This window comes from Sminthopsis crassicaudata, chromosome 2 (genome assembly GCF_048593235.1).
Source record: "Sminthopsis crassicaudata isolate SCR6 chromosome 2, ASM4859323v1, whole genome shotgun sequence".
In the NCBI taxonomy this organism is placed as follows: Eukaryota; Metazoa; Chordata; class Mammalia; order Dasyuromorphia; family Dasyuridae; genus Sminthopsis; species Sminthopsis crassicaudata.
In genome coordinates, this window is record NC_133618.1 from 574529040 (window position 1) to 574556090 (window position 27051).

Sequence of the window (27051 nt, forward strand, 5' to 3'; positions counted from 1 at the left end):
ATTGTTATTCTGCAAAAGTATTTAGATTCCATTTAGTCTCAGATTTTCTCCAGCTCTGAACTTCATTTCTAAAATGACCTATATTTATTTTTAATAACTTATAGTATAGTGTGATGAAAACTTAAATTATATTAACTAGTTCATTTTGCCAGATATTAAGTGTAGTTCAGGTAAGTATGACCTTAAATATCATTGTTTCATTTGATTATTAGTAAGACAGCCCCCAGGAGAGAGATGAGAGTTGCTGGCTGCAGAAGTAATGATATATTAATTCAGAAGTCACTAAGAAATATTTTGCTCATTTACTAAGAGTTCTTTTTGTAAAGTTCTTACTAAGACTTCTAAAAGATATAATGGCACATTGAGGTTCATAAAGTACTTCCATAATAATAACTACCAGTAAGGTAAGTCATGTATTATCACTCTCAGTATACAAATAAGGAAATTGAATTTCAGAAAGGTTAGATGACTTTCCAAGAATGACACAACCAGGAAGAATTAAAAGTATTGTTCAAACTCAAGTGTCTCAATGCCAAGTCCAGCATTCAATATCATTACAGCACATTAAACGTATTTAAATTCTTGGCTTACAAATAAAAATATTAGAACTACATTTATCCTTTATAAATTACAAGAAGAAAAAAATTACCTTATAAAATATTTAATAAACATTTAAGTGAGGGGAATATTTATCAACTATTCCATGTCACAGTCTTAACATATATATATATTTTAAATTTTAATAGTTTTTATTTACCAGATATATGCATGGGTAATTTTACAACATTGACAATTGCCAAACCTTTTGTTCTAATTTTTCTCCTCCTCCCCCCCCACCCCAGATGGCAGGTTGACCAATACATTTAACATATATGTTAATCACAGGTGAGGTGTGCTAACTATAACCTTAATAAAATCTGAGTTACTTGATACCTGTTTAACTTAAATCAGATTAATCAAGAATCTAGAGGAAGACATTAGGAAGACATTGTGTCAAAGTAGTTATTAGAACCAGCCTCTGAGTGAGAAAGCCTGGGTCTAAGTTCTGTCTCTGAAATATATCATGTGACCCAAAACAGGCTACTTGTCACTTGGTGTTCTAGGCCACTATCTCTTTCAGGGAATTTGCTGATTTGCATCCTCACTGGGAGACCCTCCATCAATCAAGTCACAGCTTTGGTCTTTTAAAAAAAAAAAAAGCTAAAGATGATAGGAACATGTTCTATTGTTGAGTGAGATGAGAGAAGTACTGGTTTACCTTAATTTGGTTTCAAGGTGATTAGAGGTTATCATAATTTTTCTCTTTAAGTAATGAACTGACAATTATATAGTTATTTAAACTAATGCCTTAGCTTCAATTCAGATTCTGAACATTCTAATTTCTCCAAATGCTTTTTGAAATTTATTATACATGCTAATTTTTTACCTTTGGTCTTTTATCACAAAGTGTTTCTCATTGGTACTATTAGACATTTGCTGTATTTTAAAAAATGATCTTTTCTTTATTTACTAGGAGGATAAAAATATGTTTCTTTTGTCTTTATTCTAAGCTAAATTAAGTGTGGATAAATAAAGATAATCAAAGCTCCATTTATATATGCAAATATATACTTAAACTCTTACATAGTATAAAAATCATCCAATTTTAATCAAATTATAACACCAGTTTGGGCTTGATTGGTAGATTCAGTTAAGCAAGATACTCTTTAGAGAAATTAAGTGAACAGTATTTCTTTTGATTTAGTCATATATCTATCAAGTTGACTTTTTTCCTTTAGAAATTGCATGTTTTTTATTGGTTGTAAAGTGGCTAAGCGCTGATTTCCTAATCCATTTCAGAGATGTTTTCACTGACTAAATCATTTTTATCTAATAACACAGTGAAGAGCTTAAAAATCCTTGAAAGAAAAGTGTTATAGAAATGTTAAATTGTTTTCTTTCCTCTAAAATATATGAGTAGGGACCTACTTATTAATGTGATTTTAGGGTTACTCAGTTAAACCTCTCTTGAAGAAAGAAAGCCTTTAAAAATTTCTGTTTTAGCAATTTCTTATTTTTTCCTACTCTGATTTCAAATACTTAATGACAAGAGAGTGGGACTCATCCACCAATATGATCCTTGGTTCTCAAGTGGGTATAATTGAAATAATTAAAGTTCATTATGTTAGTAGTTTTTGACAATTAGTTTTTCTAATGGCATTCTTACATTGTATCTTTTGGTGCTTAATCACCAAACAAAGTTAAAATTTTTGTCCTGGTGACAAAAGTTGAAATGACAGAAATAGAATACTATCTATTTCATTAATGTAATCCAGAAGGAAATTTAATTCAAATGGCCACATTCATTTTCTCCTTATGGAAAAATTCTCTACCTGAAGCAATGGCTAACTTAATAGGTTATCTGTTCTGGTTGCATATTTGCAATATATTCCAAATACACAAACTGTTCTGAGCTTCAAGTTAGAGAATTTTAGTGCCATAAGAGACCTGAGGAATCATTTAGTTCAGATCCTTATTTTTCTAATTGATGAAATGAAGCCCAAGAAAGGCTGAATGGTTCTCCCAAGGTCATTAGATCGTTGCTGTTCCAGGACTGTCTAAGCTTGTTTTCCCCAGACTCTAGCTTAGTTTTTTCCACTGCATAGCACTGCACTGCATCAAAGAAAGCCTCTCAAGCAGGGAATTGCCCCAGTGATAAAGAAGACTTTTTGATGCCATATTTGATGAACTTCTCTTGGTTTCTAATTTGAATTTTAGCTTTTGACTCTGTTTTTTAACCTCTCTAAACATTTAGAAATCCTCTAAGCAGTCACGGAAATCTCCAGCAGATGAAGATGACAAGGACTGCAAAGAGGAAGAAAATAAGAGCGGCTCTGAGGCTGGAGATGCAGGCAATGACACAAGAAACACGTCTTCAGACTTGCAGAAAACCAGTGAAGGGGTAATTCTGTGCTTATACTATTCTCTTACCTTTCCTGACATTAAAAATCCTTTTACTTGAGAATATTCCCACCAGCAATAAAATCTAAAAAAAATATTAGGCACAATAGCTATTGCTAAAAGTGAAATGCAAAACTGTTCTTATGTGTATACAGATAGCTCCCCAGGACATTAGACTAAGTTCAAACTGCCTGAGGACAAAAATGAGCTTAGTGGGAGTTGTGTCTGCTGATTGGAACCTGGCATCATATTCATCTATTTTTTTCTTAAAGGAAGATGATGTTAAATGTCTCAAATATATACTGAAATTCATAAGTACCACTTGAAATCTGATAGCAGTGTTTCTTTTAATTAAATTAAATTTCAGTCAATTAAATTTTCAGTAGTATAACTAATAAAGCATTATGACTGATTCTTCTCTCTTAGAATTTATCAATTAGAGTATATATGGGAACAGGTCTTTTTCACATATCTTTTTAAAATATATGTGAAACTTTTGCTGATTTCTGAAGTCATAAGAGTTCTACCTTTGCGGGAATATTACTGAGAAGGAAAATTTTTCATAGGAATTTTCCAGCTGTTTGTCCTATTGTTCTGTTTTGGGAGATTAGTTGGTAACCATTTTAAAACAGTAAGATTAATTGGCCATGAGATGGCACTATTTGCATACTACCAAAGTATGGGTCCATACATCATGGTGTACTCAGTTTATTATTATCACAATACTATTAAATTCTAATTTCAGTTGCGCTCTTTCTCAGACTTAATTTAGCAGAGCAGATGTATTTCGGTAGGGCAGAAAAGCATTTCAGGCTAATATATTTCATAATAAAATTAGAGACAAAGGCAGACCTTAGCAGTTTCAGTGCTCTTTTCTCAGAGACTGGCTTGAAATACACACTTAAAATGGAAACAGTGGATGTTTTGGAGTAGCCCTGACAATATTGGAGGGTTAGATTTGAATTTTTTAAAAGGGATTCCAAAATTTTTTCTTAGAAATAAAAATATAAAATATGGCAGAGCCATAAATGATTAAAAAGAATGTATTGCAGGATGGTACTTATTTGTTAGTAACTCCTGCATATTTTGGGAAAAATAAATGGTCCTTTAGGTGATTTTGAACTTTGCACAAAAAGATTTTGGATCTGAAATGACTTGTTAAGGACCTTTCTAGGTCTTGTGAAGAGTCTAAACTCTGAATTCAGAATGAGCCTCAATTTTTGTTGTGGTGGTTATGATTGTGGTTGTTGTTTTCTATCTTGATTTTTCTAAGCGAAAGTTTAAACATCCTTGAATATTTAGGAACTTACGTAAATCAGGCTGCTGCTGATGGCCCCTGAGTTGTTTTACCCACCTGATTTTTGCAGAACTCATATGCTGCAAGCTGCTTATATTGGCTAAAATCATAGTTTTATTTAGTTTTAGTAAAACAGACACTGAGATGTTTGGAATAAGATTTAGGCAATGGCAGTGTAAAAAAAATCTTGTGTTCTGTCCACTTTCTTGGTTAGAAGTGGCTAAGTGGTACAGTGTATAAATGTTGGACTTGGCGTAAAGAAGACTTGAGTTGGAGGCCTGCATCAAGTCATTTAACCTCTCCATATCTGTATAATGGAGATATCAAAAGCTCTTACCTCCCTGGGTTATTGTAACGATCAAATATAATAATATATGTAAAGTACTTTGTAAACCCTATAGCATTATATAAATGCTTATTATTATTATTATTATTATTAACTTCTCAGAATATGTTAGTTCCTCCCTTTCTATAAGCCAGTCAAGAAATTCTTTAGTTTTCACTAAATATACTCTTTTCAGGCTATTTTGTGGTATTTCCTGATAGAAGATTTTATAGTTTTTCTAATGGAGAAAGTTAATCATAAAAGGATTTCATGTTATATCTAGTGTTGGTTCCATATGGATAGTAGGAATTGTTTTTCCTTAGATGTGAGCAGAACCATTATAGAATATTTGGAATATGGCATGAATTTGGTAATTATGTGTAGGAAAGATTGGCAGGGGAAGAAGCTTGAAGCAGGGAACTCAATTAATTTGAGGATCATCCAAGTGGATATTAAGGTGCACTAGAACAGGAGCTGGGAGAAAAGAAATCCAGGATTAAAACTCCTTGAAAAGAGAGGGAAAATAACTTGGAGGTTGGTATAATTGAAGAATCATAACATGGGTTGAGTGGAAAATTTTGATTGAATAGACTTCAAAAGAAGAATAAATACTGCAAAAGCACAATATATTCCTGCGTTGTTGGAGATATGCAAAGTTGATAAGAGACAGGCAATCCTTTATGCCCTTCATATTTGGTTATACATATCCACAATGATTCATTAAAGAAGGAAATTCCTGTATGTCATCATATTTCAAGAATGAATAGATTTCTATTTCTCATAATGGGACAAATGACATATGGAAATAGCAAAACAGAAAAAGGTCATTGTAGGTAATTTCACATATTCAAATCTTGGAGTTTTCCTCATTGATTTAGCATAAGTGGAATAGAAGCAGATGTGCTAATGATTGTCAGTGCCCACTTCAGTGGGAGGACAAGGACTAAAATTTGAGCAAGTAAGAATCATGTGCTTCTAGGTAGACAGGCTGTTATTCCTAGAGGGAAACAATTAGTGATCATTTCCCAAGAGGCCAAACCTCTTTTGTTCCTAAGTGGAGTGTGTACTTCTTTTTAAACATGATTTCTTTGAGAATATTTGTCCTACCTCTATTTACAGTGTCTTGTTGTTCAGTTGTTTTAGTCTTGTCCAATTCTTTATGGCCCCATTTGGGGTTTTCATAGCAAAAATAATGGGATGGTTTGTTATTTCCTTTTCCAACTCATTTTGCAGATGAAGAAACTGAGGCAAACAGCGTTGACTGACTTACTCAGGTCACACAACTGCTGAATGTTTGAGGTCTGATTTGAACTCAAGATATTCTTGAGTCTTCCTGACTTCAAGTCCAGCACTCTATCCACTATCCCACCTAGTTGCCTTAGATATGGCATTTGCAGAACCTTATTTGTCAGTATCTTGAATTTTTATATTTGCTATGAAAGATGGAAAAGGCCTTCATTTAAGTATTTTTAGATTTTTTCCAAGATGCAAATGGATATTTAGTTGGGGCTGCAGGATATGCAATTTGAACAATTTGATCAGTGCCCTTATATTCTTACATATTTTCCCTCAAAAAATATAAATTGCAGCACATTCATACCTGCCCATCTTGTAGATTCTTGGCTATGCATTCCCATATTTTGCATATCTACCCAGTGTGTGGGTCTTCCCCATGATCTGCTTAAATTGTATAATTATACAGTTGTATAAATACAGTAAAGAGCATGGGTTGTTCACTTGTTGTCCCTGATCTCACTTTGTGACAGACCTATCTATTTTTTTCCTAATCATACATTTCTTTGATGGCATCTTTTATGTTGCTTCTCCTCAATAATTTCTTGTATTGTATCGAGGCTTGTTTATACCCATCATTCATGTCCACTCTTCATTGCCCTTTGAGTCACCCTCTGCCTCATTTTTTCAGACTGCATATGTTCCACGAATTGAGGTTAGACAGTATCATCAGAAAGAACATTGATGTTAAAAGATGGGCCTTTATTTCATAAGCAACTTGATGTCATTAAAGTAATTTTGTAATTTCCTAAAAGCAATAAGCCTATATTTCTGCTGCCTGTTCAGTTCTGGGCCCAGCTCATTATCTACTTTCAGTCCCTGAACAAGATAAAAATATACTGATGGAGAGGTTCTATGTCCATTGTCCATCGAATTGCACATCATGGTCTAGATAAGAGGGTTTTTTCATTCATTTGCTTTTTTCTGATGTGGATAGTTAGAACAAACCTTTTTGAGTAATCTTGGATCTCATTTAGGAGGCTTTACAATGTACCTGGGATTAATGAGAAACCCACGTGTCATTCATAAACAGGAAATTCTGTGCCTTGAAGTAAATACAAGTAATCCCTTTTGTATGTTTATATACAATCTTTGCTTAGAACAAGGTATTCCTCTGTTCCATTCTAGAAAGCAGGAAGTTAATACAGATAAAGTTTAAAAGATACCTTTTACCTTAGATCTAGGTAAATGCATGTTCAGAAATTTCCAACAATATTAATTTAGTAGCCCCAATCTAGTATACAATCTTTTTTTAAGATTTCATTTTCTTTTTTGTCAATTTTTTAACATTTATTTTAAAATTTGAGTCCCCAGATCTTTCCTTTCTTCTCAGTCCCCCCTCTACTTACTAAAAAGGCAAAGCAGTAGCATACCCATTGTATGTCATATAAAGCATATTTATGTTAGTCATGTTACAAAAAAAGCAAGAAATTTAAAAAGTAAAAGAAAAAATATGCTTCAATCTGTACTCAAGAGTCCATCAGTTTTCTCTTTCGATGTAGATAGTATTTTTCATCATGAATTCTTTGAAATTGTCATGAATCATAAATGGATCAGAATTACTGAGTCTTTCACAGTTCATTATCATTGCAATTTTGCTGTTACATTTTACACTGATCTCCTGGTTCTACTCATCAGTCCATGTAAGTCTTCCCAAGTTCTTTTGAAACCATCTGGCTCATCACTTCAATAGCACAATAATATTCCATCACAACTTTATACTACAACTTGTATAGCCATTCCCCAGTTGATGGGAATCCCCTCAATTTCCAATTCTTTGTTACCACAAAAAGAGCTGCTATAAATATTGTATATTTACGTTCTTTTCCACTTTCTTTTATTTCTTTGGGGGGGGGGACCAAAAGCAGTTTTGCTAGCTAAAAGGGTATGCACAGTTTTATAACTCTATGCATAATAGTTCCAAATTGTTCTCCAGAATGATTAGACCAATTCAAGGAAGCCTCTAATCCCCAAGAAGGACAGCTATGGAGAGGTTGTGGTAGACTTAGAGAAACAGTGGAAATCTTGGAGTGGTAACAACTTGCCCCCAGGAGTTGAGGGAGTCTCAGAGATTTTAAGATAACAGCAACCAGAGAAAGTGATAGTCTAATGAGAGTTCCCAGACAGAGAAAAGGGAGATTTTATACCAAGAAGAAGCAAATATGAGCTTTGCCTTTCACTAATAGTGAGTTAACTGTCCCTAGCCCATTCCCAACCAACAGGGGCTCTATAAAGCTGTAGTGTTGTAAAAGATCCTCAAAACCAAGGTGACTCCTACCAAAGATTTGAGTTTCTTTGCTGCTTAATGTGCTCTGCTGGGAGTTCTTTGTTTTTGGTTTTTTAATTTTTTATTTTGTTTTTTATTGTTATTTGTTTTGCATTGTCTGTGGGATGAAATAAAAGCTATATGAGATACATATTGTTAACCTTAGTGCTACACAGAAAGTTTTTACCTTTTCAATAGAGACCTAGACATGAATCAAATTATGTATTTTTTAAGAGTTGGAGTTGGAGGGTGGTTTTTGTGGGAGACCCCTATGATTAAACTATGTCTTTGTAAACACAGAGGTGGTTCTAGGGCATAGAGGTTATATTGGTTTAAATTCCTTCACTTTGGGATATTTTGCAACAACATTTTATTCATTTCCAGTCTAGCTTATCTATTCTTTTAGTTTAAAATTTATTTTGAAGGAAAATGTTTTGTTAGCTAAAAATAAAAATGAATTTCATTGCACCTCATCCCAAGTAGACAATATTAAATTAACAAGTCTTTACCATAACTGAAGATAGCAGATACCTCTTCTTCTTAGGGTCATTGTAAAAGTAATGGAAAGACTTATTGTGAACAATCATTTTGGTAGCCCTGGAAATGCAAATCCATAATTTTCAGTTAGGTCCCCAGTGTGATATTATAGAAAGGAAATTACTAGAGCTCCTTTCTCTATGGCTTACCAGTTGGTTAACAGTTGTTTGTTTTTTGCCTCATTTCCCTTCTGATGGGAAGGCAATAACTGATTTCAGACTCAGTTAATATATTCATTAATTTAGTCCTTTTATTTTTCATGGTGTTGAGGTAGAAGACCACCATTAACCTACATTTACATAGCATTTTAAAGTTTTCAAAACACTTTTTTCTTACAAAAACCTTGTGAAAGTATTGGAGTATTATTTTCCTCATTTTATAGATGAATGAGGAAAATGAGGCTCAGAGACATTCAGTGATTTGTCCTGGCCACACAGCTGGGAGTGAAGATTTGAATCCAAGTTCTGTGCTGTTTCTATTATATCATACCACTTTCCTCTAAGGATCAGTTTATATTCATATAGAAATTGTATAAAATACTTTCCACATACATTATCTCATTTGATTATCACAACCAGCCATTGAAACTGACAAGCCTTGATATCATTCCTATATTACATGGAACAATAGAAAGCTCTGAGAGGTTTAATTTTCTATTCAGTCATCCAAATGTTAAATGATGGAGAAAGGATTAGAACTCAGATCTTCTGCCTCTTATTCTTGGGTTCTCTCTACTATACTACACTGTCACCCAAGCAAAATTTTTTAGATTTTTTTTCAAAATGTCTCCAGTATTCATGAAACTTTGTTAATTGAAAGTAACTATAGAAAATAAATTTCACATGAATTCAGTAAGGAAATTTATCTTATCAATATTTCAATGTTATTACTGCTTAAATGTACTGAAATTCTGTGTCAGTGCAATTCTCTAAAGAAAATTATTATACCCTTGGGTTAGTATAATAATTTTACTAGTATCAGAGTTTGTTATTGAGATTTATGTTTGAATTTGATTTCTCTGAATTTACTATGCATTCTATATGTTGGTGTGAATCATTTTTCATTGAATATAAGGTATTATACTTCATTTACACAAGTAAAATCTTTGTTAATAAAGGAAGAAAATGGCTGTTTGGAAAAATTAATCATTAGTGAGCAAATATCTTCTCTTCTAATCCCAAATCCAAGTACTAAATATATTTCAAATGATCATTCTATAATATATTCATTAGGCCTACATTTTGAATTATGTAATATTTCAGCTTGTACTAGGTAAATCATTATATTATTTGAGAGACCCAGTTATAAAATACTTTTAAATTCCATTTGTAATTCCTAAATTTTACAAATAGGTAAAATAGTACCCTAAAGAACTTGGGCTTTTCCATGTTAAACATATTTACTTATCTAGAGAGCATTACTTTAATGTTTACATTTAATTTTCACTTATGCTACCTTAGCTTGTGGTCTTCACAGCATCCAGATATAATAAGAAGGAACAAGTAAGATGAGAGGGCCTCTAATATTTTTTCCAAATCTAAATTTATTATCTAAAATCTCTATTTTTCTAGTAGGGATACTTGCTTGTATTGCCTCATTAGTGGTTGCACCAGAATATGAATTTAGTTATTCAAATTCTTAATTCAAAACCTCTGACTAGAATACAAGAATGTGAATTTAGTTATTTCACCTTGAGTTAAGTATTCTTTGTAACTGACCATCTGGAACTCTTTTTATTCAAAGATTAAATTTAACAAAATTCTCAACTAGTTTCTGCTTTTGAGAAATTGTAGAAAGGTCATTATAGAATTTTTGGTAAATTATCCATCTTGTAAATCAAAATGATAAAGTGCATTGTACTTCTGCTTTAAATATAGGTAGATTTTGTAGTTGCCAAAAACTATTATCAACTAGATGTTTATGAGATTGCCATTACTTCTTTTCCTATAAATATTTCTTCTATCTATAATCCCTCTGAGAGAAATTATATTACAACTTTGACCCACCTAGATCCTAATTATACTCCATCACTTTTAGAAGTCTATTTGATAAAAAAAAATGAGCAAAAAACAAGGGAAGGTTTAGAGAGGAAGAAAATCATAATTGTGGCCTCTCATTTATTGCCAGTTAGGCAACCCATTACAAAAGCTGATTAAAACTATCATATATTTCCTTTGGTTTTAAAATAAATCAATATCATTATTTATATATATATATATATATATATATATATATATATATATATATATATATATATATATATATATATATATATATATATATATATATATATATATAACAAAGATGAAGAATGATATGCCTAATATTAAATAGTGGAAAATATTTTTATCCTTATACTATCTATTTCTACCAACCTAAACATATAATATTATGAAAATTATTGTAAAGATGTTTATTTAGTAATAGATTCACAGTAATAAGTTTTTTAAGTATAAAACACAATAATTAAGTTTTTAAGTACCAAAATACCCTTAACTTTTGCAGTAATCGACCATGTATTAGGGCATGGGGACATTTCAAATAAATGTAATAATGTAGAAATAGTGAACACATTCTTTATAGACCCTAACAAAGTAAATATAGTAATTAGTTCATGAAGCACAAACAAAATACACAGAATGGGAACTTAGTAATGAAATCCTAAGTAGCAAGTGAGTCAAAGAACAAGTCACAGAAACAATAATTATGTAAAAGGCAATGATAATGACAAAACAACATACCAGACTTTCTAGGATAGATACAGCTAAAGCAGTCTTCCTTAGAAAATCTATATCCTCCAAACTATAAATAAACAAAACAGAAAAAGAGAGGATCGGTGAATTAATATATACCTACAAAAGTAGAAATCCAACCAATAAACAAAACCAAAAAAGTATAAAAGATAAAAGATTGAAATTAGAAAAAATTTGTTAGAATTTTTTTAAAACTCACTAGATAAATTATTTTAAAAAACAAAACCTTAAAGGATAATTCTTTTAAAAGATTAACAAAATTAATGGGCTTTTAGCCAATTTGGTTAAAAGAAAGAACAGAAAACTAAATCAACAATATAGTAAATGAACAACTTGAAATTACAACAAAACCAGAATAGTTGGAAAGAATTTACTATGCTAATAAGTCATATGCTAATAAAACTAAGAAAAAAGAAATAGAGAATTACCTTTGAATCTGTAAAATACCCAAATTTAAAAAGCACCACACAGAGATATTAAATATCCAGTGTCAGAAAAGGAAATAGAAATAGCAATAAAGGAACTACTGAAAAGAAAGGGGGAAGGGAAACCCCCAGTTGTCATGGAGAATGCTGGAGTGCTGGAAAAAATTTAAAGAACAATTTATATCAATATTTTACAAATTATTTTCAAAATTTGAAAAAGAAAGAACTCTATCAATCCTCCTTCATAAGGTGAATATAGCCTAATTTTTAAACCAGAAAAAAAAAAACAAAATAACAAAATAAGAAACATAAACCAGTATAATTAATGAATATCAATTTAAAATTTTAAAATGAAACTCTACAACCAGTCTAGAGGAATTTATCTAAGAAATCACTCATACATACATATATATATATATATATATATATATATATATATATATATATACAGAGAGAGAGAGACAGAGACAGAGAGAGACAGAGAGACAGAGAGAGAGAGAGAGAGACAGAGAGAGACAGAGACAGAGAGAGAGACAGAGAGACAGAGAGAGACAGAGAGAGACAGAGAGAGAGAGAGAGTTTGTACAGAGTTGTTTGTATGTTACCTCCCTCAATAAAACTGTGTGGAAACAATAGACTAGCATTTTTCCTTTCTTTGCTGAGAAGACTTCCCATTAGGATATAAAGTTGTACATTGACCCTTGAAGGGAAGCTAGTGGTTTTGTGAAGTGGATGTGAGAAGGAAGTACATTCCAGGCAGCTTATACAAAGATATTCTTTATAGGCACAGACGTGGGAGATGGAATGTTGAGTTCTGGGAACTTTTGAGTTTACCAGTTTTACCAGTTAACGAGAATGTGTAAAGAAGAATAAGGTGAAATAAGTCAAGAAAGGAGACTTGAGGCAGAGTGTAAATGCCAAGTCTAAGTAAGAGTCTATATTTTGTCCTACAGAAAAATAGGAACCAGTGATGATTCTTTAGCGGAGGAATGGCATAGTCCGTTTTAGCTACATTAGATCCTATGCAAAAACAAGGCAAAAACCCCATTAAATAGGAATTCTTTATAATTCAGGAACATTCTTTTACAAAAGACCTACTTTGCTGGCTAGTCATGATGGGGGAAGTAGGCTCGAGATAGAGACATGGAACTCTCAGAGGCTATTATATTAAGAGGAGAAGCTCTGTTAGCTTTGACTCTGAGTATACTTTCAGTTGCAGACTGGATGTAAATAGCCTAGTGAAGTGCAGAGAAATTCATCTCTAGGAGGTTTGCCAGATGGTCCTTGGTTATGGGTCTTAGTCCTGGATGACCCCATTCATAGTACTGTTATTTGTGAAGTAGGAGAAGGGACAGTTGTTATCAAAAATCACAGTTTTCAAATTGCTTAACATTAACTGTTCATACTCTAAATGTGAGGTCTTTATCTACCAGTTGGTTTTTTTTACTGTTAGAGGATCTAATCATAATCATATTGATTTTCTTGCTTCAAGAAAGGTAAAAAAATAAAGTTTAAAAGGAGAGTGGCTCAAAGGATCTTCTTGGATGGACAAATAAAAGAATTAATGGAATTGTGTTTTCATAGACAAGAACAAGAACAAATATATCATGAGCTCCTTGGTCATATTACCTTGTATTTATCAAAATGAGCATATGTAGACCACAATGAAGTTAATTATACTTTTATTCATCAGCATCATTTGCAAAGGATGAAATAAAAAAAAAATCTGTGAAGAATTAAATAAGATCCTTACAGTAAGTCTACTTACCTTGATATCTTTGTGAAGATGGGCACAAAAAAGGACCCTAGAAACACATATTTAGAACTTAAATCAATTATGGAAATCCATAGTTGATCAGAGAATATACTGGTCCAGATTCAAGAAATGAACAAGATTAAAGACTTGTAAATTATTCAGAAAGCCTTACATCTATATGTCATGAATTTTTTCTTCAAGAAAAGAATTGGAAGACCTTAGATGTGGCAAGCAACAAACAACATCCAAAAAATCTGAAAATTATATCCCATCAAAGAAGAAACAATTGGTTACCTGTGTGAGAGTAATTTCAAAATCAGTTTGGCAGTGTACAGTTGGATCGTTAACTGGTTAAAGATCTATATCATTAAAATGAGGAAAAAAAATCCACTACAGTATAACTTCAACATGATCAGTTTAAATAATGTTTACTTTAAAAATAAAGGCACTGACTACACTACCATTTCTTAAAAAATGTTTAATTTTTACAAAATGTTTATCATAATGAAGAGATCAAAAGATCTCGAGGGGGGGGCAGAACTCAGGCAATTAATACTTGACCTCTTTGTGAAATGGAAAGACCTGGCAATCCTAGGCAATGCTGGTTGAGTACAAGCTCATTGGTGAAGCTGTGCAAAATTATAAGAGGGAAGAGTTCATCACAAAACAATGTGAAGCTGTTACAAGGAAACAAATTTACAAAGAGAAGCTAAGGCTTCTTTTTTCTTTCTTTCTTCCATTTTTTTGGGGGGGGTCCAACAAAGAGATACAAAATGAAACATTTGTTAATGTTTTTTCTATCATTTTATCACTATTACAATTGCATTTGAATGAATCCTACGTACAGAAGTGATGTTGCAATTTCAGAGCCACACAAGGATCTTTTTTAGGTCTCAAAAATATATCTTTGGGTTATCTTTTGGAAGAGATTCCCAAAGAATATGAAAAAATCTCAAATGTTATTATTATTCCAGACATGCACCTAAGAAGACATTAGTGGTTATCATCCCATAGGTCTACATTTTCACCTCTACAAACTTTTTAATGTGAATATTCAATGGGTGTGTGTATGATACAAAAAAAAGAGGGAATCAGGAAAACTGCTACAGTAACTTACTACATCAAATCATCACTTCACAAACATAATTGACTGAAAATTAAAAGATAATCTAATAGAAAACAAAAGATAAGCTTGTTTGATTTTCAGTTGTGTCTTGATTCCTTATGATCCCTTTTAGGGTTTTCTTGGCAAAGTTCATTTTACAGATGAGGAAACTTAGGCACACAAGGTGAAGGGACTTGCCCAGGGTCACATAGCTAGTAAGAATCTAAGGCTGGATTTGAACTTGGTTTTCCTGGCTCCAAGTCTGGCATTCTATCTACTTTGTCACATAGCTGTCATTGCTCTACCTTGCTGTTAGTGATAACAAAAAATAACACAATGTTGTTGTTTGTCCTTCCTTCTCCAAGAGGACCATGACATCAGGGAGGGGTTGCCATGGCATGCAAGTGAATTGGATTTAAGTGAGAGAGGTTGGACCAGGTCACCTGCCTCACTTTTTCCTCCAGAGCCATCTGGGTTCAGTGGCCAGATATAAATCTGGATGACTAGAGAAGGCCCTGAATACACTGGGAGACCTTGGTTTTTTTTAAGCTAAGATCTTCAACAAGTCTCAGTTTGACTGAGGCTAGATCCATTCAGAGATAAAGGTTAGGAAGCAATTGAGGCAAAAAGTCTACTCTTTCACCCGGCAGAATAAAACAACAACATTATAGACTTTTCTTTAACAAGATTCTCCTCAGTATATATTAAGATTATTTTATGATTTACTAGATTTAACCATAAAGATAAATGTGTTCAATAATCCTCTGATTATTATTTCAAGTGAGACAAAACGGGCACCTATAGTTGCCAGGTATATAAATTTATCTTGTTTTCATAAAAGATCCTGCCAAAAATGCAAATGAAAGAGGGATTGTTTATAGATTCTAAGATCTTCCACATGTCCTTGCATGCAGATGGTGTTTTTGTTGATTGCAAAAAGTCAGAGAAAAAACTAGAAATCCTCCTGGATGAGATCCATGGCACTCAAAAGAGAATGGCTCAGCAATCTATATAGGAAAGACCTAATGGGTGATGAATACATATTGCTCAGATTATGACACATAGTTGGAAGTGTTAGCCTATTGAGTACTCTACACTGATCAGACCACATCTGGAATTCTGGAGTTCTGGATGCTGAATTTTAGGAAAGAAATTGAGGAACCAGAGAATATCTATAAGATCGTAAGATTGTATATTTAGAGCTGGAAAGAGCTTTTTTCATATTAACATTAATGGGCAGTTATATGGCACAGTGGATAAAGCACTGATCTTGAAATCAAGTTGTGTGACCCTGAACAAGCCACTTAAACTCTCTGAATTTCCTTATATATAAAAATAAGGATCCTAACAGCACCAAACTCTCAGAGTTGTGTGAGAGAGAGATTAAATGAAATATTTGTAAAGTTCTTAGCATAGTACCTGGCCCATAGTAGGAGTTATGTAAATATTAGCCATTATTATTACTTGTAATAAAAGAAGGGATATGTAAATCACAGATCCACTGACATATAGAAGTATAAAATAAGCTTGTTGTGAATGACAGTTTTTATTTAACTTACTTTTGAGTGCCCATCATGTATTATTTTGTTTTCTGTATGAGAAATCACATATGTAAATAAAATATTATATAGTTTACATTTTCATGATCAGACTGAGACCCCCATTTATTTTTAATTAGCTTCATTTATTGCAGATTATAGAGTGATGGTAACACAGAAGTAGACTCTTATTTAACCATACTTTCTTTTTTTTTTTTTGTCTTTCAGTGCTTTTATTTTATTTATTTTATAATTATAAATTTTTTGACAGTACATGTGCATGAGTAATTTTTTATAACATTATCCCTTGTATTCATTTTTCCAAATTTTCCCCTCCCTCCCCTAGATAACAGGCAATCCCATACATATTAAATGTGTTACAGTATAACCTAGGTACAATATATGTATGTAAATCCAATTTTCTTGTTGCATGCTTAACCATACTTTCAAAGGTTATATTTTAAAATATATAAACCCTCCATTTGTGCATAATATTTTGGTAATCATATAAGATCATAGTTCATAGACTTAGAGGTAGAAGTCCAGTTTAATTCAATAAATATTTATTAAACAGCTACTGTATGCTAGACAGAAGGTATATTAAACTCTGGGAATATAAAGAAAGGTAAAACACAGCCTCTACTCTCAGGGAACTCATAGTCTAATAGGGAAGTAACATGAAAAATAAGCTACATAGAGGATAAAATTGGAAATAAATAAAACAATGAAATCAGCTAGAATTAAAGGGGATTAAAAAAAGGATTTTTTTAGAACTAGGACTTGAAAAAACCCAGGAAAACCAAGAAGCAGAAATAAGGAGGGAGAAAAGTCCATACATAAAGTACAACTAGGGAAAATGATTGATATTGGAAGATGGAGAGTCTTGTTCTAGTAACAGCAAAAAGGCCACCTTAACTGGATGGAAGAGTAGGGGATGAAGGAGAGGTTAAGGTATAAGAAGACTGGAAAAGTAGGGAAGGGAGACAATATATAAAGGGCTTTGAACACAAATCAGAGAATTTTATATTCAATCTCAGATTGATAAGAGATTCTCTGGAGTTTATTGAGTAGTCTGATAAAGCCAGACTGTCTCTTTAGAATGGGTCATTAAGTTAAACCTCCTCATTTTAGAGATGAATAAACTGAGACCCAGGGCTGTTATGTGACTTACTCAGGATCATACAACTTTTAAATGTCTGAGGCAAATTTAGGTCTCTATGACCCCAAATAGAATGCTATATAAGTTGAGCTTCTCATGGACAAATACAGTCCTGAAGTGGATAAGACTACTACTGTTGACATTTTATATTGATTAGTGATATTTCCTTAGAATATTATGGGATAATATGATCCTTAAGATTTCCAGTAGTTCAATTAAAAATTTAAATGTCAATACAGCTTTTTTTCTATCTATCCATACATGTTGTTCTTCTCACAAAAGTTATTAAGTAAGATGACTGAAAATTAAATTGGTTGGTTAAAAATTTGTAATTATCTTAAGTTCTACTCACCAGTGTTTTATCATGCCATGAAAGTGGTCCTGGGTTCTGGGAGCTTATGCCAACAGAGCCCAACTTCTGGATTCTGCTGTTCCAGAAGGGCTTCAAAGAGAGTCCTGATGATAGACCCTGCCAGCTTTCCAAGAACCAGACTAGATAAGGTTTTGGGAAAAGTCTATCACCAGTACCTAACCACCAAGTGATATATATATATATATATTTTTTTTTATCATAGCAATTATTGCAACGATTGTGTGTGTATATGTGTGTATGTGTGTGTGCATATATATATGTATATATATACACACATATACATATACATGTGTGTGGGTAATTATGTATACATATATACACACATTTACATCCTTCCTTAAAGGAAAAAATTTCATATTCTCCCAAAGATAAAACCTCCAAAATATCTTTAAGCCTAATCTTATCTCTAGTATTTTTGTTTGTTAATAAACAAGTAGTTGTGTGTATTGGGAAAAATTACAAAATGTGAGTAATATTTTTTTTTCCTTTGGCGAGACATTTAGGGTTAAGTGACTTGCCCATAGTCACACAGCTAGTAAATGTTAGTTAAGTTTCTGATTTGAATTTAGGTCTCCTTGACTCCAAGGCTGATGCTCTATCCATTGAATCATCTAGCTGCCTGTGGCTACTTTAATTTGATATACCCCCCAAAAAAATGAATGTAGATGAAAGGGAGTTAGGAGATGCACTCTCTGTGATCCTAAAGGTCACAGGAAAGAAAATTTCATACCTTTTTTCCCTTATTCCTAAGGTTATTTTCAAATGGAGAAATTTCATAGGCTGCAGCTATATGTATCTCATGTAATGAAGAGCTGAAGCAATGATTCAAGTAAATTTTTTTGGCAAAAAGGCTTTAGAAATTGAATTACCCATCTAACTGCCTGAACTCCCTATTTTTCATGTGAAAACTCAGCCATAGGGGGAGCCTCTTTCTACTAATGATGGAAAAAGTAGTCATCTGGAAGAAATATAAACCCTCTCAAAATAAACTTCTAATATCCTGATACAGTTAAGGAGGATTATATTGGGAAATTATTCTGATTTTAGTAAAATGGCATGAATAAATGTTATAACTGGGCAAAAAAAAAAAGAAAACAGAGAGAAATATATTTTTCTTATAAAAAGGTGATTTCTAAATTTCTTGTCAATTCTTTAAAAGTTTATATTGTGGATTTTTGCCTTCCCCCTCCCCAATTCTTTATTAATTGTATTTTGAAGAGCAAAATATTTACATTTCTATAATCTCAACGTTTTTCTCCTGTTTCTCAAAACTACATGTTATAAGTTTTGGTGATTGTCAAGAATAATGTGTATATTCTTCAATTCATTATCTTTCTCATAGAATCTTCCTCTCTTTCAAACTTTACTATTACTGTGGAAGATACTACTGTCCTCCATCACTCCAGTTTTCACGTCCAGTGTTATCTTCAACTCCTTCTCCCACAACTCCAACATCAGACCATTACCAAATCTTGATGTTTCTATCTTGACGTTTCTTACATGTGTTCTTCTGTTTCCACTTCCACAGCCACGAGCATGGAGGCACTCATTGGCTCACCCCTTCCTGCCTTTTCCTTCTTCTTATCTTTTGCCCCCATGTACTCTGTAATCCAGCAGTATAGACCTATTTACAATTCCTTGAACATGACATCATCTCCAGCCTCCATGACTTTGAGCATGACACTGAACGCATCTCCACCTTGTAGTTGCCCTGACTTCCTTCCAGACTCAATTAAAATCCCATCTTCTGTAGGACGCTTTTGGTGGTCCCTCCCAGCTTTAGCCCTCTGGGATTACCGTTCATTCTTTCTTTATATATGTTTTTGTAGGCATCTGTGGATATGAATATGCATATATACATACCTAAATGTGTGTACATATATATGCATATGTGGTATATACATAAACATATGTATATTTCTGGCTGTCTGTTTGGCTGTCTGTAGGTCTATCCATTTATCTAACTGATCTATCTTGTATGCACCTAATTATTTACCTACTGTCTCCCCCATTAGAATGTAAGCTTCTTTGAGGGCAGGGATTTTTTGTGGCTTTTTTGCATCCAATGTTTATCAGGGTTTGATACATAGTAAGTGCTTTTATAATAAAGCCTTGTTTGTTTTTAAATGACCATTTTCAATATCTCACTTTCTTGGCTAGGATGATTTTGTATCAGAGAATGTAATTTTTTGTTTACTGTAAAAGCCAATAAGTAATTAGAAAATTTCAGGATTTTAATTATCTTCATTGAATTCTGTACATTTCAATTATCCTGTATTATCTATTTTGAATGAGACACTGGGATTAGAAAGACAAAAATCAAAACATTCTGCCCTTAAGAAGCTTAATTCCACTATTGTTCTCTAGTGCCCATCCAAATTGTAATTTTTTATTTAAAAAGTTTTTCCTTTGAAAGAGAGACCTTCCTAATGTTTTTTTTAATGTATTCCTTAAGTTGTATTGATCTATGTTTATGTACAAATAAATATGTATTTGTGTATGTATCTATCTTTATCTAGACATATACTGGAAGATACTTCTCACAAGCTGTTTCCTCAATGTTTGTGAATATTACAATATTGAGTATAAACAAAATCTAAAAGATCAGGCTTAAATACAGTATTTAAAATCTCACTTTTGTATCATAACAAATTCAACTCTTATAGTCACCTAATGGTTCGTTTTCTTCTTTTTTACAGACTTAACCAACATAATGAATACTGAATAATAAGGGAAACCACAAGAAGGTTACATGTTTGATTGTCTCGGGTTTGATATGAATCAACACATACTCATTGTTACCATCAATAGTCCCAGTTTGTATGCACATTATTCACATTCCTCTCTGTTGTGTTTGCAAAAAAAAAAAATAATAATAATAATAAGACATTTTAGTCTTTTCTAAGGGTTATCGATTAAATTTCTCATTTGGCTGCATGAAGTTGCCCTTAACCATGGACTGATGATGATGATGATGATGATGAAGATTTTTACACCAAGTTGTACATCTGGATATTTTACCATAGAAAGGGCAGTTATCATCCTTTTCTCACTTCTACCCCAACTCTTCCACCACTAAATTAAATTCAAATCAGCATTTTTACAAAAGAGCCCAACAATATAAAGTTTAGGAATAATATTTCCCTTCATGATGAAATTTGGGGATTAATTCCTAGAGAGAGAGAATTATAAATTATCACAAGGTCATTCCTTGTTAGTTGATTGATTGAAAATAAAAGCAAAATTGTTCTTGATTCATGCCATGTGCAGAATATTCAATAATGTTGTAAAATATCTATTCCTTAATAGGAATAGCTAGCTAAAAGCTAATCTTTCTCAAAAAAAAAAAAATCACGTTGTTATATACATAAATTCACTTAGTTTCTCTATGTGACGTTAGTAAAAGTCTTTTGTGTTCCTTTAGATTAAGACAAGGACTTTTTTTCCAATACCAATATGACTTGAACTAATTACTCATGTATCATATACCTTTCATTTTTAAGCCTATTTATGATACAGCAGCCCTATGGGAAACCAAAACAAATCACTGACTTTAAAATACTGAAAGGCTTAAAAAAAAAAAAAAAAAAAAAGAAAAAAGAAAAAAAAAGAACTTATTCTTCTCTTTTCTTTTGGAAATAGAGCTAGACTAGTAAGTAATCATTCCAGAACCATTATGTGTACATTATTGTTGCAATTGTGATAATAGAAAATTTTATTTATTTTTATGCCAGCTAATATTGTGAAAACATATTTAGTCAGTTTGGTTTTTCAATCCTTGTTATGCTTGTCCTTGGAACATCTTTCGCGTATTCAAGGTTTGTAGTTGAAAAGTTTACTGTAAAAAAAAAAAATCAAAAACAAAAAAAAATGTATTGTTTTTACAGAATAAATTTATTGGAATGTGTATTGGGAGTAAGATTTGAGGTTGTAAGCAACTAAGCTAGTGTCATTTGGCTTCATACATGTAATAATGTGGGGTATTAATGTAACTCAAGTATTAAAACAAAATATTGTTAACAAGAAGTTGACAATAGAATTAAGTGCAGGTGAGGTTTTTTGTACGTTTTCTGGGTAATAGGGTTATTAATTTACTTAAAACATATTCAAACTAGTTTTGAAAATACTGAAAAAAATGGATGCATGACCTGCATGTGTAATATATTACCACAGCAAATGCACTCTTAGTTTCATATATCTGTCACTACCCATGTGTTCTGCTTGGCTCTTCTTTTCTTTTGGTTTTCTTACCATATTTAATAGACAGGAGGGTGGATCTAGAGAACGAGGAGGGTAATTATATAAAGAAAAGAATTAATGGAAGGAGAAATATCAATGACAAATCAGGAACACAGTAGTGATGGTGGGGACTAGGAGGTATGATGTAATAATTAACCAGATACTCAAATGAAGATTCTTTACCATATTTTGGTCTAAATACTTTTTCTCATTAATAAAAAAAATTGAACTTTTTCATAAGGCTTACATATACACTTTAGGAATAGAAAACAGGAAAAAGTTCAGAGGAAATAGTTAAGGAAGGTATCCAAAGTTTCTTTAAGAGCTCTTTATCACTTCCCATTTTTAATTAAGGTTTATTAAAAATTAAAATCCATCAAAATATCACTTCTTTATAAGAAATGCTCATACTGAAACATATATGTGTTACAGATCATAATTGTAATCAGAAATTCAAACTAAGAAATTTTAAAAGAAACAAAAGTGGACAATAGAACCATATTTGGCAGAAATATATGAAATGTTTACAATAAAAAAGAGATTTTTTTTCACAAAATAGGTCAAAACAGTTTATTTCAATTACAAATATACATTGAAATACAATAGAACTTCTCATTACAAATGTAAATGTAGACAGTCAAAGAGAAGAAATATAAGAGCCTTCTTCTGGGGATGATTTTTCCAAAAAAAATTAACAAAAGCTCTAAAAGGAGTTGTATTCCTATAACTGAAAAAAATACTATTTAAATCAACATTTTCTAAAAGAAAATGGTTTATATTTCACATTGAGATTGTATTAGAAAATACAAGCTTGATTACTAACTCCTCCCCCCCTAAAAAAATCTAAAGAAGGCTCTTTCATCAGAGATAAATGTAGACAGATCACTTTTGTTCCAATGTAGTTCTATTTTTATGCTTCAATGCAGTTCAACATAGGTTCAGTTTCATACTAGTAGTAATTGTCGACATTTCAATAACTGCATTTGTGCAAATAAAATGATGAAATAATATAGTCACTGAGTAAAGGGAAATGCCAAAACTTTATTCACAAATAATTTAGAAAACATTTTTTAAATTCTCAGTTTAAACATTTTTCCTAACAAATTAGTTTACCCTTTTCAAAAAGGAACAAATTTATCTTCAAATGTTATAGTACAATTTATACATACAGTGTAGAACAATAAATTGTCTTTATTCTAATAATACATTTTGACAGAGATCTTAGATCAGTATTACAATTATTACAGAAGCAAATAACCTAGATACATATATATGAAGTGATTTTTATTCCTCTTTCTCATCTGTGTTTGTTTTCATGAAAAACTCTGGTTTGTAAACACATCGATAGGCCAGCAACTGAGGAAGAATTCCATAAACTATGTTTAATAGTAGGAAAAACATTTTAGCCTCCTCAGGGACTCTGTAGACAAAAGGAGTTCTGGCATGAAGAGAAGCACCAATGTGGGAAAATTGAGCCTGTTGCACATAAAACAAAAATTGGTCAGCAAGAAGTTTGCTTTCAGATGAAGGCATAACTATAAAAATGGTTCAGTATTACTGTATACATGTGCCCTTATAAAGTCTTACTCTCAGACATCTCACTTTATGAAGGTCATTGGTCTTTAGAATTTCACCAAGTTTGAGTCTTTCTTGATGTAACTGTCCAAATAAATGTACCATCCTTGACATGGTTAGAGTGTGGCAGCTGTGTTTTTGAACCTCTTTGCTAAACTCTACTAATGGCTTAATTATTCCCCATATTAACATAAAATTCTTAATTAAATCGCAAGTTTTGCTATGCTGTACATTCTGAAGAGACTAAGTAGGCACTTAATTGTCATTCACTGATTAAATTTTCAGCAGAGATTCCAGAAAAAGGAAAGCTAAGTAAACGGATTTTTTTCCCCTACATAAATAGCTAATCAAAGATATAAGCAAGAGACACAGAGGATCCTTATTTTGTTTTGTCTACATCTGTTACCTAGTCTTTCAAGCAACTCATTCATATTAATGAGCATATGTAGCAATTAACAATCTTATTATATTTGCTTATTTATGTTTGCAACGTAAGGAATTTGGGAGGTTGTGTTGTACCCTAAGATTGTTAAGACAATAATTGGGAAAACTAGCAGGGGTTCTTCCCAGTTTGGAAAATATGAATACAGACCATTTTTTTCAGGTCAGAATATATCATTTTGCCCATTAATCTCTCTTGCCAGAGTGGCATGGATTACGGAAAAAGAAAAAAGAAGTGGACCTGTCTTTGTTCTACTACATACTTGACACAGCGCATTTGAAATAAAAGGAAATGACTTGAATTTCCTAGATATCACTCATGAACATGTCAGGGGAAAAAAGGCATTAGAAAAATGTTTATTTTAATTAGGAAGTAAAATAACAAAATAAGAATAAGAAAAAATAATAAGATTGCAGTATAATTTTCTCAAAATATCTTGTTATACTTATTTGGTTCTACTTCAGTGTTTGCACTTTTGTAACCTGAGTGAAATTCTTGAAAAAATTAGTCACTTGTGATTTCAAAGGAAGAGCAAAGTAGACACAGATAACATGTATTCATCATAAAGCTTGCTCAGGTAGAACACAAAAAGTAATAGAAAAATTGCTTTTAGCCCGGAAAATTTCTCTTATGTTCATTTTCCATAAATTAGCTTACACCCAGTTTACTCTGTTAATCTAACAAATATAATAGTATTAGCGTCTGACTTTAGTATTAAAACTATCTTTGACCTCAGTTTTCTTGTCTATAAAATGGAAGCATTGGACTAGATGCTCTTTCAAGTTCCCTATATGAGCAGCTAGGTGTTAGAGGGCTGGTCTTGGAGTCAGGAAGATCTGAATTCAAAATCAGCCTCAGACACTTGACAGTAGCTCTGGGCAAGTCACTTAACCCTGACTGTCTCACCAAAAAAAGAAAAAATTCCTTGTAACTCTAAAATTCTACAACTATGAAATGTTTATTAATTAAATATGCCAAGTATTTTAAAGAAATAGATTTTTTACTGCTGGATTGGGTTTTTTGGTAAATTTTGTTGCTATTTTATGGAGACAGAAGTAAATGTAGCATATGATATGCTACATTATTATTGGGTTATGGTCAAAATTAGTATATAGTCAAAATAGTGATCTTCTCACACATAATTTCAAAGACTGGAAGTCTGCTGATTTCAAATATACCTTTTGGAATTGCTGGCCCATATCTGAAATTTCAGCATAAGAGCTGCAATCCTTAAAAGGATGACATTTTAGGCAGAAAATATACCTTAATTTCCTAAAAGGGGGGTTTTCTAGGTGGGAGACATAAGAATACTAGAGTTTTAAGATTGGTGTCAGAGGAGGGATAATCTTCACTAAGAATGAAAGACAAGTAAATGGTGGCATTTCTAGAAACACCAAACCAAAATATTCAAGTTTAATTCATTTTATCTTTATTGATATTTTTCCATCTCATAAATAAAAGAATTTGAAAAAAAAATTACCAGGCAATTTTTGAAAGAATTGGAAATAAGAAGCAGTAGAGATATCATGCAACAATGTGAAGATTTGTAGAAAAACCTATAGAAAGGTTTTCTCTAAGCTTTTCCCTGCACTGTTCAAATGCAGTTAGTACCTCATTTTCACAAACACCAAATTCACAGTAACATGCAAAACAATTCATGTATTTAGATTAGATTGTAAGCCATCTGGGCAGGTACTATGTCTAATGTTCTGTACAGCGCTTAGCGCATTGTTGGTGCTCAATAAATGTTAAATAATGGCTTTGAAATTGTCAAAATACAAAACCATTCTAAGAAATATTTGTAATCTTTTTTATATGTAAGTTAGCATACTTTTTTCTATTTTATTTGACAGACTAAAAAAGGATGAATCATTTAGTTTCTAATCATAAATTTTCTTGCTCAGAGTAATCAGATCAACTTATACAACCTAGATAATTAATATATTGTTAATGAACTGGTAACTAATAGACAAAATTAGTATAACCATATCCCAAAATATATTTGTATCTATTACAGAGCCAAATCACATGGCTAAAGTAAACTAAGGATTTGTAGTCCTATACCAGAATCTCTGAGGGGCAACAGGAATATATAGGCCACAGAGAAATAGTCTGGGGCTTTGGGGAATATTCCCACATATTGACAGTTACAAAGACCTCTGACATACCTTAAGTGTGTAAAAGGACTTTGTTACAAATATGGGATCAAGCGAGCATTTTGAGATCCCTAATGATTACAGGCACCCCATAATGCCCTGGATTTGGATCCCAGTTCTACCACTTTGTCTTATGACATTGGCCATGTTATATAACCTCATCAGATGTTTCAGTTTCTTCACCTATAAAAAGAGGGAGTTGGGTTCTCTCTAACTTTAAATCTTAAGATGACAAATTATTATCTAGGGATGTGAGCTCTGCTTCCCTTCCCTCCACTCCCAAACTTTTAGTTGTTATATAGTTTGACTTTTTTTTTAACTCTGAAAGAAAAAAAATGAATTAAATTCTCAAAGCTCATAATTATGTAAGTCTTCTTCCAATAAATAGACTGGACCAGTGATCTTGAAAATGCACAGCTATTTCTGAATGCTCAGCTTGATGTGCTTTATATTCTATTTCAGTCTATAGAGATGTCCAGAAACCACAGGCAAAAGGTAACATTGCAAATTTGGGTGATTATACAGTTAATCTGATCAATACAGGGCTAGCATCTCACTGAGAATTTTTAAATCTTATTTATCCTCAGTGAATGACAGATACACTTGAGGAGATGCACTATTTCAGTGCCAGAAATAAGGTCCATATACTAAGATAAAAATCCAGCTCTTGATTATTGATGTTAAAAACAAATGAACAAAAAGCCAAAACCCTTGTTTTTGTTTCTTCTGACGTTTTGCCTATTTCCTATTGTTATGTCTGATGAAAAAGAAAATCAAAAAGAAAAACTAAAAATGACCACAATGCTAATAAAAAAAGGGTATGGTTTCCCCTCATTTTAGGTGGCATAGTAGATAGAATGGTGCACTGGAGT

The 27051-nt window shown here is 32.2% G+C and overlaps 2 protein-coding genes and 1 long non-coding RNA gene across 6 annotated transcripts in view; 1 reads left to right on the top strand and 2 right to left on the bottom strand.

Moving 5' to 3' along the window:
* HDGFL3 (HDGF like 3) overlaps positions 1-21674 on the top strand; it is a 94473-nt gene extending 72799 nt beyond the window's left edge. Inside the window, exons 5-6 of the mRNA XM_074295288.1 lie at positions 2795-2941; positions 20467-21674. Of these exons, the coding sequence (XP_074151389.1) occupies positions 2795-2941; positions 20467-20472 (153 nt within the window). The 3' untranslated portion in view covers positions 20473-21674. The remainder of the gene's footprint in view (positions 1-2794; positions 2942-20466) is intronic.
* Positions 8626-17823, bottom strand: LOC141558303 (uncharacterized). Its single transcript, XR_012487028.1, has 3 exons — positions 17747-17823; positions 11400-11460; positions 8626-8718 (listed from the first exon to the last, which is right to left on the bottom strand). It is a non-coding gene; the product is annotated as an uncharacterized LOC141558303 (long non-coding RNA).
* An 888-nt stretch (positions 21675-22562) lies between the features above and the next one.
* The window catches only part of TM6SF1 (transmembrane 6 superfamily member 1), a 41875-nt gene continuing 37386 nt past the window's right edge, over positions 22563-27051 (bottom strand). For 3 of the 4 annotated variants that reach the window (XM_074295280.1, XM_074295284.1, XM_074295285.1), the window contains exon 10: positions 22563-23482. In XM_074295280.1, coding sequence (XP_074151381.1) covers positions 23291-23482 — 192 coding nt within the window. In that variant the 3' untranslated portion in view covers positions 22563-23290. The remainder of the gene's footprint in view (positions 23483-27051) is intronic. The other variant, XM_074295281.1, reaches the window with a different exon arrangement.